Source organism: Micrasema longulum, unplaced genomic scaffold (genome assembly GCF_059751315.1).
Source record: "Micrasema longulum isolate JH-2025_06_02 unplaced genomic scaffold, ASM5975131v1 h1tg000615l, whole genome shotgun sequence".
NCBI classification, from domain to species: domain Eukaryota; kingdom Metazoa; phylum Arthropoda; class Insecta; order Trichoptera; family Brachycentridae; genus Micrasema; species Micrasema longulum.
This window is the reverse complement of record NW_028277811.1, coordinates 205382-224510: the sequence shown is the minus strand read 5'-3', so window position 1 is coordinate 224510 and position 19129 is coordinate 205382. Positions and strand designations below refer to the sequence as shown.

Below are 19129 nucleotides of genomic sequence, written 5' to 3'. Positions count from 1 at the left end.
ATTCATATACATACAGACATACACATATATACACACATGTATATGTAAATATACACATATATACACATGTACATACACACACACGTACATACGCCCATGCGCATACACGTACATACATTTATAAAAACATAGACATTTTATGTATGTATAATTATATATTTTTTAAATTATTCCTTATTTTTTTATATTTTATTTTTGACATCCAGTAAGGTTCTCCAATCCGTGGCATGCATCAACTTTTCTGACTCCCTACGACCAATGTCATGAAAGAGCGAGGTCAACACCTTCCGTAACTTGACAACACTCCCGTCTTCCCACGATTCTGGCAAAAGGTTATGGACCTTTTTGCCTACGTTATAGTGTTGTCTCGATGCCAGAACAGTGTTGACCCCTTCACTTAGTATCAGATCCCTATTAGAGTATCTTGTGTTATGGTTGTGGTTGACGCTTGGGTAAATGTCTCTCTTTATGTGTGTAACCACTACCGTTCTCAATATATACTGTTGAATAATATTCAGTACTCTGAATTCTTTGAAGAGCAAGTTTTTTATAAATTTGTTTATAAATTTGTGTAAACCACTTTAATTTTTTTATTACACTTCGACCGGTTTCGAGGTTACTACTTTTATTTTTTTTGTTTACTAAAAATACACATAAACTAGATCAGGCGGCTTCCTTACTCTTAAAAGGCTGTGCAACAAAATTAATTTACACGCGCTGATGTAACATTGTGTTATCTCAAGCAAAAGACAGAATATTCTGAAGTTCAGGCATTGAAAAAAAAAACATTCTGTAAAGCTAGGGTTTCCTAGGACAGCGGTGCCCGTATTTTAACGGCCGTAGTGAACGGTGATGCAATGGACAGCCGTCGTAAAGGTGACTAGAGTGTGGTTTTCTAGGAAAACGGTGTTATCAACACCATCTTTTAACTCCAAAAAAGCTTAAAATGAACATTATCCATCTATCTGCATTTAAAAAGACGCAACATTCGGGTGGCAAAAGGACAAAACCGTTTGATCGGTCTCTTTATTACTCAGATAATTTAGATTCCGTATCAGTACGGAAGCGGCGCAATTAGTGTTGTGCGATAAGTTTTAAAGCTAGGGTTTCCTAGGACAGCGGTGCCCGTATTTTAACGGCTGCAGTGAACGGTGATGCGGTGGACAGCCGTCGTAACGTCGACTAGAGAGTGGTTTCCTAGGGAAACGGTGTTAAATGGTGTTGATAACACCGTTTTCCTAGGAAACCACTCTCTAATCACCTTTACGACGGCTGTCCACTGCATCACCGTTCACTACGGCCGTTAAAATACGGGCACCGCTGTCCTAGGAAACCCTAGCTTTAGAGACATTTTGTTAAATAATTCCTTTTCCATGAATTTTAAAAATCGTAATATAATTTAGGCCTGTTTTGGTAAAATGTATTTAAACATCATAAATACGCAGGTCATCTAACTACTAACTAGCGTGCAACCCCGCTGACTGCCAATAACCTACTGATTGAGAAAGGATTTATATTTTTGTTTTTGTCTCTTTCACACAAAAACCGGCCGCAGAACAGCGTCTCTGTCTTCCACGTTACAAGTTCTATTTTCGTGCTCTTTCTCATACACTAAAACTGATTTATTGTGGTATTTTTGGTCACTTTCATTCGTATAATTATCCTTCGCATAGTAAGTAAGAATATTTTTTGTATTGAAATCCTGCATATTTACATAAATTTTACTTTCCGAATCCGACGTAAAAATGACCATTTTAAGATTACAAAAAATTCGACGTCGTTATTTAAGTAAATAAATGTGTTGGATGCTCGATACCTTCGACCTCGGGACTGTAAAACAAGGCCTGCCCTTTCGCGATACGCGTGTTCGAAGAAAATAGGGAACGTTTGATTTTAGGTAAACTAATTGACGGTATGGTTTTGAGTGTCAATCCTGGAATTAATGAAAGGAGTAAGGACTTACGGTTTCCTCCCTTTGGCACTGGTCCAGAAAGACACCGTTATCGTTTGCACTGGTCACTTTGCACGTTTTTGTATGTGCTGGTGATTCGAAATCACTGTCACGCTCGCGGTACGGTTTTCGTTGTTGTTCGCGGTACGGTTTTCTGGTTGTGTTGTCACGCGTTGCTTTCTTGACTCGCCGTCAGGGAGAAGTAGGTATATTGGGATTCAAAACAAGGACCACCGGAATCAAAGGAAGGAATGGCTTGACACTTGAATAAAAGAAAATGAATCCGAAACAAAATGAGATACATAAAGTCTTGTATCTTATGTAGATTATATTAACCTAATTTTAGTGCATGTTCGGACATGGTGGTGTTTGCATTCCCTTTAACTCTGCATGTAATTTATGTTTTTTTTTGTAAATACTATGAATACTACGGTGACGGTAAAGGTGAAAGTGTATTTTAGTATTTGCATGTTGATGTAGTGAGTGTCCTGACGGAGAGACGGGTACGTCTCGAAGCCGGTAGACTAAAAAAGTCGGTAAGTGGTTTTATACTAATATTTACTAACATTAGTTAAAATGTTTGACCACAAAGTCAATGTCTTAAACATAAATAATAATTTCCTGTCATTAAAGAACCATTACATTAATCAAATTTTTTTTTGCACCACAACAGGCCAGGAGGCCTAATTACAGTGGTGAATTACATCACAGAGCACCCAGGCTTAAGAAAAATCACATTTTTAATTTTTGTGTTCTCACCGGGAATCGAACCCGGAGCCTTCCGTGCGTGAGTCAAGCGTCTTGACCACTACACCACGGAGGGCGCCAATTTATCATCATCATCATCATAATTTTCTTTTCGCACCTAATCGTGCATAGGGCTCTGCATTGGTACATCAATTGCAGGGTATCTTGATCATTTTTTGCTACGCAAAGGTAAGATGATCAGTCTTACGCTTCAGGTACCAATCCAGGGACTAAGAAATAGTCTAGTGTAAAAACACTCTTATAAATAGATACTTCGTATCAACCATCACCTTATCAACCATGCCGGGATTCGAACCCGAGACCTCTTGCATGGTAAGCACATTTATTATAAAACTAACTTGTTTATTTAATAACTTATTCATTATATAACCCTGAAGAGGGCAACGTGAGTTGCCGAAACTAGTCGGTTGTGACAATAAATAAGTGGTTCATAAAACAAAGTAATTTTATTTATTCATTTAACATATAACAACGAACTACAAAGTTAGTGCTACAAACATCCAAAATAAAGTATTGTTTCTGCCTTTTAAATTTATTCAAAATTGTAAATTCAATATGGGATTGCCCTGAACTATTATCTCTCATCAACTTCAGGGTGCCTGAAAGAATGACTAGACAGATGCCACCGTTTTGTAGCAACAATTCACGGACAGTGTATACTTGTAATGCCGTATTAAATAGACTTCATGAACTCGGCAATAGTTATTCCCACGTATCTGATATATTTAGTGTAGGGTATTGTTCCTATAGAACAAACCTTTTGAACTTTTTCAAAGATGATGAATGGTAATTATATTTATTTATTCATGCATTTAATTAAATATATAAATATATATAATATACAGTTTTTTGTTCACTTTGCCTAGCTGTGTGAAACAGTAATTATGATTTTCTTGTTGTTTTACCGTAGAATGTTTTATTATTTAAACTTTCTACTGAATATGCTGTAAAATTTTTAGGTTATTTTTTTAAATATAAATCTTGTATAATTTTTGGTTCAATTTTTATTTATAAATCTTGGGTATAAAGAAATTCATGTTTTAAAAAAAAAATCTATATTAAGCCAAATATGTTTATATCATAAATGTTTGTAAAAAGCAGATTTGCCGTTTATGTTTACAAAATAAAATAAAATAATAAATACAATAAAATAAAAATAAATAATTCTACAGCATATAATTTAATCATACATGGATTTACTAAGAATAATAAAGTATGTTGATTTAATTCTCGTAGATTCGACGTCAATTGGGATTTAAATATGTTATTAAGATTGCATTGTATAAAATTATCAACCTTCATTACTTTATAATCCAATTAAAGTATTATGTACATAATTCTTTGCAATGCACGTTATTCAATACATATTTAGACACTAGACACCAGTATTATGATAAATGCTGAAATATAAAATCTTATTAAAGGCTTACAAAGAAGGCCAAACATTGTATCTACATGTCTTAAATTATTCCCTTTCTTTACTTAATGGTGCATATGTCACTGCATTGTGACACCATCCACAGCGAATCTTGATCATTTTTTGTTACATGAAGGTAATTGGAATAGTACTACATTTCAGATATCAGTCCTGAGATTATGAAATATTCTAGTGTATTAAACGCGTCAATAAATTAACATAGCCTATATAATATCTAACGAAAATTGCGCTATATAAGTTATCCATAATGAATAAATAAATAAATAAAATAACAGTATGAAAATTGATTTTTATTAGTAAATTTAATTCAAATAAATTAATACAGTTTTCGCTACCATTCGTGTGATTGCAATATGGTTAAGGGGATGAATAAAACTTACAGTAAAGGGGTAAAGCGATTGAGTTGAACTCAATGAAAATTGAGGTTTGTTAACCTTTAACACACTGTGTGAAACAAATCCCTCGAGTCTCTGTGTGGTAACTTGAGGTTAGGAAATGATCGCCTGATAATCACTTCATCTTATCAAAATTATATGTGTGTCTTGCTCAGTGATCTAATTAGATTACATCTCTTTCTCTCAAATTAATGTTGTAAATGCATAAAGTCGGGCATATTGGCCATAAGGCAATTCCTTCCTACCTACCTAAACCGTTTAATTTGAAAAAATCAGTGGTAGATGAACATATTGTTGGTATATTTTCATTACGTATAAATATTGAAGAAAAATTAAAAAAAAAAAAAAAGAAATTGACTAAATATCTACACTATAATATAAAGAGAAGACGGGGTAAAGAGAGAAGGAAAGAAGAAAAACTCAAATATTCAGGAAGTGACATTTCATACGTGATTTAAATGTAAATAATGAAGGGGTCTCTGACATTAGTGGGTAGATTATTTCTTAATTGAGCAGCTTTTATTATAAAAGAGGAAGCAAAAAAATTAGAGCGGTGAATGGGTATTAAAAGGGTTCTCTCTAAAACGAAACGTTAGTTATGTAAGTCTCAGTGTATTCGATATTTCGTCATCTTTGGAGATCTTGTTAGACAAAATATTTTATTTAATATTATCTAATACTTAAACTTAAACATGTGATATATTTTTTTTCTTATTTGTTAAGGTTGACTTGAAGGTTGCCGAAATGGTAATTAATTTAGTGCAACTCGCAACGCCGGGCCGCGCCTGTTACGTCACAGGAACGGGCGGATTAAATCTATTTTTTTAATAAAATGTTTTTGAGTATGGGCGAAATCGATAGAAAGACCTCTGTTCCATAAAACGGTTTTTGGATATGTGAAAAGAGTGGTTTCACTGTTGAAACACATTTTGTTTTAACCATGTCGGAAATTAATCACGAGACATCTTGCGTGGTACGAGTCGGCAATCCCTCGATCTATTAGACCACAACGCGGATAGGCACGTAATAAAATTCATTATTAAAAAGACCTTTTAAACCTTCACTTAAAAATTAATCTGGGATTTTCATAATAATAGTGTCTTTCATACGGGGACAAGTCAATGTCACTGTGTTTTAAATACCACATTTTTTTAGCATTTGTAAAAGTATTATTTTTATGGGCTAACGTATAATTACCTTGTATTTTTTTGTACATTTAAAATAAATTTACATATTCTCATAATCCTTGATATTGCGCAACAAAGTAAATTAATTTTGAGAATCGAAAAAAAAGCATTTACCTAAAAAACTCTCAGATGGATTTTTTATTAAATTTTTAATTTTTTTTTCTTGTATTTAGCTCACTGAATTAATGAATCCATTAATTTAACAATGTTTTTAATACGCCCAAATGTTTGCAGACTGGCTGGATTTTCTCCCTAGGGAGTTATTCCATTCACCATTCTGCCTATGTTTGAAATGTTTTTAGGTATTGCCTAGTGGGTGAATTGGTTCAGACGAATGAATCTCACCCATATGATAAAGGTTTCAGCTCTTTTACTTCACAAAAGTCAACAGATGGAAGAGTTGAGGAAATGCGGATGTTCAAACATAGGCAGGATGGTGAATGATACACAATGTGTGTAGTGACCACTTCAACCAGCCAATGGACAGGTCATAATTCCCTCTTCTTAAATGTTTTCTCTCTAAACAAAAAAACAAATTCAAATAATTTATTAATTGATTCATTTATTCTCTTCGTCAGGACACCAATTAAACTGACATGCTAAACCCACTATACACATTCACCATACTTGTAGCACAACATCGAACATTGTCATAAATTGTAATCAGTGCATGTGAAGGTTATTATTTTTTCATTTTTATTTTTTTATTTATTTATCAAAAACATAAACAAATAAAATCAAAATGATCAAGTCCTACTTAAATGAATCCTAATAAAATGGATCCGGGTAAGTGTTTGAGGCTTTCAATGTTTTTTTCTCATAGATTCCAAATAACAAAAGTTTTTTTTTAATTTTTCTAATAAATTTTAAATGAAATATGATTTATTTATAAATAAATAATAAAAACAGAGCGTGATGATAATTTGTATGTCAGAATGAAAAGTATTTTTATCTTCTATTGTATATGGCGCATGATACGTTATTTAATATATTTAGATCATGATACGTTTTTTGTACTCATGCGTCAGATTAATATCTACGATCGGAATGCTTATTAATAAGAAATTGATCTAGAAAGATTAAATTATCTTTGATATGTTATAATACATATCATCAAATTAACAACAAGGTAAACTTAAAAATGTAATTGACAGCTTTTTTGTTACATGCGTGGTATTACGAAAATTCTAAAACGAAAATATCATGTATTTTTCAAAATGGCTAGCCTGCGTGGCGGCGGAAAAATTTTCTAGGAAACTTTGCATACAGACCTCGCTTCGTATACATTTTCTCATTCGCTCACCAAAATTATTATTTAACTGCTGCTTTTGGGTGCGCCGACGGTGACCGGCCTTGAGGGTCACCCGGGGGCGTTCTGGTGCTCCAGAGAATAAATACTAAAGTTTTCTCTCACTGTCGACATAAAGGGGTTTGAACTGGGTGATGGATGTATTAATTTATTTTATTTATACTTCCCCTTGTCCTTACCTTGTAGACGATGAGGGGGGTTTTTAGAGCGACTGTAAGAGGGACATTGAAATTTTTTTAATGTTAATATTTGTTCGCGCTTTTTCTTACTGAATTTGGTTAGTAGAGGAAGAAATATAATCAATTCGTAATGAAAAACAAAATGTATGAGTGAATCCAACGAAAGACATTTAGTCTTTAAAACGAATTCGGGTATGTGGTGGATGCTTTCAATAACTTTGGATATGTCCATCTTAAAGAATTCGTTGAATTTGGTCATGCCATATCTTCCTTGGTCTTCCATCGTTTCTGCATCCGTCAACATTTGTATCGTAAATCTTTTAAACTGTTATTTCGTTGTCCATTTGCTGCACATGTCCAAACAAACGCAACACTCCTTTCTTGATTTTATCGATAATGCTTATCTCAGCTGCAATAAATGATGAAGTCTTATTTTATCTTATTTTATTTTATTATATTTTATCTCTAATTCTTAATATTTTAAATATATTTTTACTTTCGACACTTGACACTTGTGCAATATTTACACACATGTCCACCCTCATTCCAATATAACACCCCCCCTCTCACTCACTAACACTCACACAAACACACTAGTATGTATTGTACGTGTATTTAATGTATTTCTGTGGATATCTGTCATTGATTTTATTCTCTGTATATTTTATTTGTTGTATTTATGTATTACTGTTGAAATCCCCAATAAATAAAATATTTTTTAAAAAATATATAAAAAAATAAGGTCATAGCGATTTGTACACTGAAATCCCATAACAGTTTAACATGGCATCAACTGTGTTGGGGTGTCTGAGGAATGTAATATGGAGAAATAAGGATATGCGTATCGATAATAAGGTCAAAATATACAAGACATGTGTAAGATCCATCATGAGTCATTTTTCATTTGTCAAATGCTGTGGAAGCTCGGGTTGAAGCTGTTCGTTCCAAAATGACTACTCAGAACGACTGAAATAAAGGTATTAAGGTCCATTACTGGAAAAACGCTCAGAAACCGAGTCCCCAATACTATAATTAGAGATATGTGTGAAATAGGATATCGGGCAATGGAGCAGATGCAGACGAAGATACTAGAGGAACCATTTGGACAGGATGAGGAATGGCAGACTTTTGTACGCTTTAACCAATGAAATCCCATCTGGACAACGTCCGACTGGAAGACCACCCAAGAGATTGGGGGACATTTGAACCTTATCATATCAGGAGAACAACCAGTTTTCAAAAAGAAGCTTATCTCAGTCTTACAAAAAGCGAGGATTCCGATATTTTTTGTCTGTTTAAAAAAAAACAAAAAGCAAAAATTGAAAATTTTGTTCCAAAATCGGAAAAAATTTTTATGTATGAAGCCATGTCAAATCTAAAATTTGTTAAATACAACAACTATGGGAAACAGGTAACCGAAATGACATAAACAGACTTGTTTAGACCTTTTATGTGTAGAATTCTAAACAAACATAATTTTTGTATTTGGCCTACTAGAATATTCTGACAATGCTTTTATATATATATTATTTTTCTGTTGATTTAAATCATGCTCTTATTTTGTGTTATTTTTTTTTAATACTACTATATTATACTATTATTTCGTTGATTTTAATGATACCACTATTTTGTATATTTGATTATGTGTGATTCTTAATTTGTATAATTTATATTTTAAAAATTATTTCTGAATATCTTTTTTGCATTATATTCTTTGGAATTTGATTATTTGTTACATTTACCTTTTTTTCTAGATTGTGATTCTATGTCATTATAATTTGATCTAATTAATTTTACTATGTATTTTTATTGTGGCTTGACACGGACATAGCCTAAAAAGCCTTAAAAAGTTCATAAATATTTAATTTTGTAATTTTGAATGAATAAATAAGCAAATAAATAAATGTCTTATCGCGTATGCACGTTGATATTTTTTGTATAATATAATTAATACCAACACATTCTTTATACTTTTATTTTAATTTGGTAGTTGTAAATATGTACTTTTATCTAATTGTTATTTTTATACTGTTGCTCAAGGAATAAAAAAGCACTTAAATATTTAGATATGTTGCGGTAATATCTCTTATAAGGAAACACCTGGATACTTATTTCATGTTTTGGAATTATGTCGTTTGTTTAGGCGACTTTAATTTTAACTGGCGCGTCTCGGCGCCGGCCATTATTTGCTTTATAATAAAACTAATTGTTCTCCTATATAAAAGGGGAATGTGTTGAAATCAGAGTCAGAATAAAGAGACAGTGAAACAGCGAGTTAAACCAGTAGAGAGTGTTACTAACGCCGTTCCCCCGCGGGGGTAAGCGGAGAGGATAGAACGCCGCATTTCTCTGTCTGTGCATACGGACCTCGCTTCATCTACTTTAGGTTAATGAACTTTTTTAACTAGAACTTAAAATTTATTCATAAGTCGGCCGCTGATATCATTGTAGACAAAGAACTAAAACCTTGAAAAAAATTGTAGTAAACGTGGACATAGTATAAGAATATAAGAACAATATAGCATACGACATTCCAAAACGAGACATGGACAATCGAGACTAATAAATCAGGGACTGAAATTATACAATAAACTACCAGACAAAACTAAACAAAAGACTCAGACAATCTTTTTTTAAATTTTTTTTTATTAAGTTTTATTTATTTTAACAAGTAAATAACATACAAAATTGTATTTTTGTTCCCGCAAAGCCGAAGCTTGTCTGCGGGTTACATTACTTTTTTTTTTTTTTTAAATTTATAAGTAAGTACATAGTTTAATAATAATTAAAGAATAAGATATATTTATACACTTAAGTTTCACTTGCTGTTTAATAATTTTTTGACTATTTTTTTAAATGAAATTAGGTTTTTTTCTTCACGATTTTTGGCTGGTATTAAATTGTACAGTTTTTGTACTACACTACCCATTGTTCTGTCACCATAGTAGTTTTTTTGTCGTGGTACCATCAGCTGCTGTGCCGATACTTGACGGGTCATGATCTGGTGGTTTATTTTGGATTTGAAATTGCAATCGAGGAAGTGATCTGTCATTATCTTATATTGACACTGTTTGTTAATAGGCAAAACGTTAACAAAATCAAATTATATTTTATTGTTGTCTTTTGCCTCATTCTTTATTTTTACAGGTGCGATAATTTTTAAAATTTGTACCTGTAAGTTCAAGACTCTATCCGTATAAGATTTAAAACTTAATCCCCATATTCTTAATCCATATTGAATAATTGAGTCAACTAGCCCCAAGTAAACTAGTCTCAGCACTGGGTATGGTATGTATGGTTTTAAATGGTACATGTTAAGTAGGCAAACTCTTAGCTTATTGCAAACTGTTTTTATCTGTTCTTTCAAAAGGTGTAAAATATATTATTATCAACAGAGTAGGGAAAAAAAAGTATTTTTTTAAAATGAATGTAATAATTCGTAAGGGTTAATAAATAAATTTCAAATAAAAATATTTTTAAAAATTAAAAAATATTTCGTACCGATCTAATCGAGAATCGAACCCAAAAACGTGGTAGGTAGACGCTGCACGCGCTAACCACCAGACCATGAAGCGGGAAAAAACAGTAATCAAATTTTGACGATGTCGAATTCCATAACAATGACTGATCTGAATGAGTAAAAATACCTGCGATGTCTGACAGCGAACACTTTTTGATTTCACTTTCTCAAATATACCCTCGTCCCGAAATAACGCTATCAGTTGTATTAACACAACGTACACTGTTTGCCGTTTACGCGACACGGCACCTATTCATCTGCTTAAATACATTCGTCACGCAATAGGAAACACAGTGCAATCTTCGGTACGTAATTACACCGAACGAAATTGCGACGAAAGACGATAGAACGAATTGTCCAGTTGACTAGCATCCCAGGCAAGATCTAAAAGTTCACCTATTTAAAAAAATATATTTTCAATGGTTTTTTAAATAACCAATTTAAATTAGTTTCAACAGAGAGGGAAAACTTTTTTGAGAAAGGAATATGGAAGGCTAGGCATTTACAGGGCTTATGACCTGTCTATGAGACTTCCATATTCCCCTCTCAAAAATATTTCCCTCTCAGTTGAAATAAATTTAAATATGGATAACTCCCTAGGGAGGAAATCCAGCTCGTCTGCAAGCATTTGGACATACTCAAACATTGTAGAAATAACCAAGTTTACAATATTCATAATTTTCTCTCACTGTGTATTTAAAATGAGCGATCGCTGTTTTAGCATTATTTTTAGTGTGTTTTTTTAAAGAAAAGCCCATGGCTAAAAAATAGCCTCCATGCAACCACCTTTTTGGTTGAGGAAGTTCAGCACTACGGGAAATTCGATATAAAAATGTTTTCTTACCCGCGGTAAAATTAATCATTCAATTTTACGACAAAGTTTCTTGAAAATGTATTGAAAAAAATATAAAATTGATTTTCGATAAAAACGAATTACTTTAAACGACGTTCCTTGTTTTAACAAACCAACCAATCATAGAGTATTGTGATATGTTTCCGGATTATAAGAAGCCAATTAACAAATCAACAGAACTCACCGAAGGGACTTTGTGACGTCACACGCCGAGTTATTTCAAAATCACGAAACTTAAAAGAATCGTAGCGCTTAAAATTTATATACTTTTAAAAAAATGTTCTTAGTATGATAGTCTATTTAAAGAATTTGAAAAAAAACACTGAACTCAACATAAAATTGTAAAAGAAAAACTTAATTTTTAAAAAAAGACATTTATTGGACTTTTTGGATCGTTCCTCGTTTAGACGATTGACCGATTGTGACCAAGAGCCATGAAAACGTGCAGACGAATTTGCCGCTTTAACCGTATCGCTACTGGGGCCATTTTGCCTCCCGCATTTTATTTCGCTTGTATTTCTGTATGTTATTATTTCGCTAGCATTTCTTTTAATGTTAATGTTTGGATAATTTATATTGCGCCATTTTTGTGAAAATCACCTCAAGGGCTAATAGTCTGCTTGCAAATTGCAGGGTAAGTTTTCTTACCCGGATTTGGCAAACCAGGTGGAAAATTAGGTAGCAGTTTTTAAAAAAAGAATACCTCGCTATGCCTCTATTTAGGAGACTTGTCAGCAGGTGGGAAGATGATGATATGGAAGGTAGTTTTGAAAAATAAACTACAGCACCCTGACCAATAAAGAAAAAATCTTTCTTGAATTATTTCAACGAATTGATCATCTCCAATCAATTAAATCCCAGTCAGTAAAGAATTCACTTCCTTCTTTTCTCGATCCAATGAAGAACATATTATGTACGTCTGGATTACTTTCTTTCAGCACAAAGATGCTAAGGCTACCAGATTACAGAGAGCTCCTTCAGGAAGCTTTTCTCGTTCGACAACGAGCAAATTTTCCGTGTATGTAGAATGTAGGCACGGCCAAGCGCCAAGGAGACGTACATATGTCTTCAAATGCGGTGTGCGGTATGTGGTGCACAAGCTGCGACTAGCGGGACACAAACCCGCAACGCCAGTTCTTAGTTGCTAACTAACTGCGTTGTTATTTGTAAACACACATTTTTATCGATTTTGACGAACTAACATTTTTTATCAACTTAGGCAAATAAATTAATATTTATTGCAGTGTCATCAGCGCATGAGTTATTTAAGTTTTGTGTTTTTGAAATTATTCCGCCTGGGACGTCGCAAGTTCTCTTCGGTGATTTCTGCTGATGGCGGGTTGGCTTCCCGTAAACTGGAAATCTATCACTATCTTATCATTGGTTAATTCGGAGGAACTAGTGACGTCGTTCAAAGTAGTTCGTTTCGATGTTTTTTTCATACATTTTCAAAAAATTTCGCCTCACAATTAAAAGCTCTAATTTTTACCGCGCTTAAACAAACATTTTTCATACACTATTTCCCGGAGCACTAGTAAACTTCTTTATTATATTGACGGTGTTTTTCCATTGGCGTTTCAGCGACCGACTCTTCCGCACGATGACGGACCTCCTGGTGTCGGAGGGCTACGCCAGGGCGGGCTACGAGTACATCAACGTGGACGACTGCTGGCTGGAGAAGGAGAGAGACTCCTACGGCCAGCTTGTACCCGACCGCGTCCGATTCCCGTACGGCATGAAGAGTCTCGCAGACTATGTAAGTACGCCTTAAATGTTTAAAGACATTTGAAAATACCTTGACTTATCATCGTCATCATTACCCGTCCACAATTCCTCTTTCTTCTCATTTTAACTCGTACGTCCATGCGGCTCGACTGTAGAATCATCCCCCATCCACTATCAAAAATATTTATGTATTTATTCATATTTTACTCTTACAAACTATAAACAATAATAAAAATAATGTGACCTCACTGGGGTTTCCAGTGCCGAGGACACTTAACAATATACATTTTTGAAATGTTTTTACATTTGAGAATAAACAAAAAAGACAAACTAAATAAACAGAGATAATTTACAAAATATTCAGACTGTTTTAAAAACTAGGTATATATGTACATTTATATTATTTATATTACAAAACACACAATGAAAATAACAAAAACCTAACATAAGCTATACACTTGTGCAGTAGTTGATACAACATTGGTTTGGGCGAATGAGACAATCCATTTTAATTCTACCTAGCACCACTATCCATTTTTTTATAGCCTTTTTTATTAAAAGTTTTAATTACGTCTGAAGATACATTTATTTATTTAATCCAATATATAATACAAATACATTGTTTACAAAAAATGTTTATACAATAGGTACATTCAATATCATTTCCTTTTTATTTATGGATGTAGCAACGCCACTGCCCCACAGGCACGTTCCGGAGTGCCAGTGTATTTTAAAAAAATATTTATTTTAAGATCTGAAAGATAATTCTGATGATTCTTTTTTTTTTTTGCACCACAACGGGCGAAGAGGCCCAATTACAGTGGTGAATTACATCACAGAACACCCAGGCTTGAGAAAAATCACATTTAAATTTTTTGTGTTCTCACCGGGAATCGAACCCGGAGCCTTCTGTGCGTGAGTCAAGCGTCTTGACCACTACACCACGGAGGCCGCAAATAGGTGAAAGATTTAATATTATAAAAGGTCGGTAGTGTATCTTCGTAGTCGCTCAGGCGAATTTATCTTTAACTATACCGTCATAGTGAAGGTATGACGTCCTTAGCTCTCCATCATAATCGCAGCCCTGGTAGTATTTTCACTTCCATATTCTCTCCTCGATAATTTTTTCCCTCTCTGTTGCAACAAATTTAGATCTAAATAACTCCCTAGGGAGGAAATCAAGCCTGTCAACAAGTGTTTGGACATACTCGAAACATTGTCTAATTTTTATTCGTAAAAATTTGATTTCGTTTGTTCCAAAGTCGTCTATTTTTTTTAATTTGTATTGGCGTTATGGCTTTGTTATGGCTGTGGGCCGTTGATTCATTTGGAAAGGCAAATCCATAAATTAAGAGCAAGGTTGAACACTTGTTATCCAAGCAAAAAGAGTGTTGTGACTTGCACAATACTTTTACCAAACAACGGATACGACCAATAATATTTCAAAACTTTTTGCTCATCAAGTATCCAAAGACAGCTCGGTTGATGTATGCCTACAGCAAAGACAGTTATACAAAAGGGAAATAATTATTTAAATTTATTTCAACAGAAAGGGAAAAAAATTCTGAGAAGGGAATATGGAAGTCTAGGCATTTACAGGGCTTATGACCTGTCATTGGCTGGTTTAAGTGGCCACTTTACACACTGTGTAACATTCACCATTCTGCCCATGTTTGAACATCCACATTTCCTCAACTCTTCCATCTGTTGACTTTTGTGAAGTAAAAGAGCTGAAACCTTTATCACGTGGGTGAGATTCACCCGGCTGAACCAAATCACCTACTAGGCAACGCCTGAAAACAATTTTCCAATTTTTATACTTCTTCTTTTACCAGGTAGTAATTCAACAATGTTTGATTATGTCCAAATGCTGATTTGGTTCAGCCGGATGAATCTCACCCACGTGATAAAGGTTTCAGCTCTTTTACTTCACAAAAGTCAACAGATGGAAGAGTTGAGGAAATGTGGATGTTCAAACATGGGCAGAATGGTGAATGTTACACAGTGTGTAAAGTGGCCACTTAAACCAGCCAATGACAGGTCATAAGCCCTGTAAATGCCTAGACTTCCATATTCCCTTCTCAGAAAATTTTTCCCTCTCTGTTGAAATAAATTTAAATATGAACAACTCCCTAGGGAGGAAATCCAGCCAGTCTGCAAGCATTTGGACATAATCAAACATTGGGAAATAATTAGCTTACTTTTCGACAGAAGAAACTTATCGACAATGCTGTGTCTAGTCTCTTTGAGGAAAAAAAACCATCATTTATTTTGTTGTTTATATTCAGTCAACTTTTATTTTGAATATACTTTAAATCGTTATCAACAAAATCAAGAAAGAAGCTCTGCGCTGGTTAGGACATGTAGAACGAATGGACAGCGAAAGAACGGCTAAGAATATTTAAAATGCGAATGTTGATGGATGCAGAAATAGACGTAGACCGAGGAAGACATGGCACGACCAAATCCAACAAATACTTGAAGATGGACATGTCAAAAGTCGGAATAATCGGCGCGCGTGCATGAGAAGATGTATGAATGTAGAAGAAGCGAGATCTGTATGCAAAGATGGAGTGATGTGGCGTTCTATCCTCTCTGCCTACCCTTACGGATAAACGACGTGATGGTTTGTTGTTGTTTTCTATTTTAATAATAACTGCTTGAATACCAATCTGTAAGGGTTTAAAATATCGAGTGTATTTATTAATATTTAAAGCATTAACTTTGCTGTCAAAATTTTTACTAAATAACAGATAGAGTTTTTCTACTCACATTTCTTGGTGGAATTAAATTTTAATTATAAAAATACTTACATAGTTTTATTCCACTTTTATTTATAATTTTTATCAGTGACCGGGTTTCGTCGTGACCAACATCGTCAGACTGGTGGAAGGCTAAACAAATTTCTATGTTGAATGCAAGTGCAAGCAGGTGTTGTATGTCATAATTTTATATTATTATGGGAACATATGGAAATAAATGTTTTTCTTTTATTTATTTATACATATTATTATATTACATATATTTTTTGTACACTTGCCTAGCTAACAACGATACATACCCCGTTCCAAGCTTACATAATAATTATTTACAAATTAAAAGAAAATACAGACAAATAAAATATAAGCTTACTAGTATACACATATTGATACATATAAATATACATATACATACACACATACATACATACAAACATACATACATACATACATACACACCACACATACATATACTCATGCGCATACACATACCTACATGCATAAAATATACAAAATTTAATTAATATACGCGAAACATCATGATTGCTTTATTTATTATAAACATTCAAACAAAACTGAAATTTATGCTTGTGTTTTTTCCTTTTTTTTATTTGTTAAAAGACTATTAAACTTAGCCAAAAAAAATTGTCAATTCCCCTAATTTGTTCGTTCACCGTAAGCAAACCGGATATCCTTCACAGCTCTCATATTATTGGTTGGTTCACATGAACCAGTGACGTCATTCAAAGTAATGCGTTTTTCTTTAAATATTTTTAATTTTTTTTTAAACATTTTCAAGAAACTTTGGCCTACAATTTAATGCTCCAATTTTACCGTGTGCAAGAACACATTTTTGTATCAAATTTCCCGTATTCTAAAATTCCTTTTTGTTATTACTTTATACTTAAATTATTTTAATTGAAACTCTTTTATTCCCATAATTACATAAAATCATGATTTACAACCCCTGCCTGCACTTGTATATATGTAACACAAAAATGTGTTTAGTCTCCCACCAGTCTGACGATGTCGGTCACGACGAATTCCGGTCACTGGTAAAAAATATAATTAAAGTGCAATAAAACCATTTACGTATTTTGATTATTTTACTAAATATTATTAAATGTTTGTACAAAACCACTTACCGACTTTACTTTATCTACCGGTTTCAAGACGTACCCGTCTCTTCGTCGGGACACCAATTAAACCAACATGCAAAACACGCTATATAGTACATCTGTGTAATCGCTCGGGAGAATTTTTCTTCAACTATGACGTCTTAGCTTGCCTTTGTAATTGCGGCCCTGGGGTGCCATTCAGAATCGCTCTCGTGGCACGAGAAAACAGTTTTTCTCGTGTATTTTGTATGTAAATATGCGAGATAATACGGCCGCGAGAGCGTTTGTAATACCACCCCTGGTGACAAATTGCAAGATGGCGGCTAGTAACAGACAGAGTTGGAGGGGTTGCAGCAGGCCAAAGCTCCATATGGACCGGTGCGTTATCGGAGAGAGAGACCATTTTTCATAACATTTTTTTTAACAGAGTTGTGTTAATTTTCAATAAAACAAACAAACCATCACGCCGCTTCACCATGCATTCATACATCTTCTCATCCACGCACGCCAATTAATCCTAGTTTCGACATGTCCATCAATTTTTTTTAATTTTCAATGACATGTACTATGTAATTTTATGCAGTTTTTCGTCGCTTTAGTTCGTTTTTGTCCAATAGCCCATTTTTAAGGAAATTTAGATAAATGTATAGGAGTGCTATTTTATTTATTCATAAAATCCTAATTAAAACAATATTTTTTAGCTTGTTTAAGGGGTTTTTTAACAAATTTTGTTTTAAGTTGTGGTCATTATTTATTCCGATTTCGTAAAAATAAACTTTAAACCTCTATTTCTGCAGATTTGTGTTTTGGTCTGTTGGACAAAAACGAACTGAAGGGACGTTTTTCTCTCCTTTTTTGTAAAAAAGGAACCAATTTGCGTTTTTATTATTCACCCAAATATTTCAATTTTGGTGGCCATTTTTAACGAGTTGTAAATAACTCACTATAAGAAAATGGGAAATAACTTGCGGTAGAGTGGGGTTCGAACCTCGGACCTCTGATCCGGTAGTTCGCAACTCTAGCCACGGGACCACAACCCGATGCATTGTTGTTTGTCTAACGTTTTGTTTTCTTACCTTTAATTTCCCATTTTTTATCATATCGCACATTTTTTTTGTCATTGTAATTTTTTGACTGCTGTTGTAAAAATCTTTATAATTTAATTTCACGGCTTGTTTAAACCGTAAAATAAATTGTATGTACCATTGCTGGTATGGAGAGAGTAAAGAGAAGAACAGTTACAGAATTCCATTTCTCTTTCTAATAGTGACGAAGCATTTGGTTCCATTGTCAAGGTATCTACGTAGTAATAGGAAAAATAGTAAATTACCATAACAGTTATGTAGTGACAAAATCATTGTATATTTATAAGTAAAAACGACATTACATTGTGAATACTATGTTGAATATCATAAACTTTTCTGCTCACACAAATTTAAAATACACATTTGGTTATGATATTCACAGCTCCAATACGCGTTACTCAGGGAAACTTCATGTATTTAAGTTTCGCTCTACAGAGTTTGGGTAAAGCTCTCTGGAAAATATTGGCCATTCCACATTTACTAAACTGCCCGATGAGCTAAAACACGAAAAGTCGAATAGCAAATCCAAGTGTCGCAATTAAAAATGTTATTAAATATTTGTATATAACCACTTACCGACTTTTCTATGTCTACCGGTTTCGAGACGTACCCTTCTCTTCGTCAGGATACCAATTAAACCAACATGCAAAACCCACTATACACCTTCACCATAGTTGTTGCACAAAAATATAAAACCAACACGACATGCATTTCAATAAGCACATGCACTGATTAGTACAAACATTGTTGGTTTAATTAGTGTCCTGACGAAGAGACGAGCACGTCTTGAAACTGGTAGACATAGAAAAGTCGGTAAGTGGTTATATACAAATATTTAATAA

At 33.6% G+C, this 19129-nt stretch overlaps 1 protein-coding gene across 2 annotated transcripts in view; it reads left to right on the top strand.

Annotated features, from left to right (window-relative positions):
* The window catches only part of LOC148280105 (alpha-N-acetylgalactosaminidase), a 164716-nt gene that overhangs the window by 88862 nt on the left and 56725 nt on the right, over window positions 1–19129 (top strand). For both annotated transcript variants that reach the window (XM_088228926.1, XM_088228925.1), the window contains exon 3: window positions 13182–13356. In XM_088228926.1, the coding sequence (XP_088085052.1) occupies window positions 13182–13356 (175 nt within the window). The remainder of the gene's footprint in view (window positions 1–13181; window positions 13357–19129) is intronic.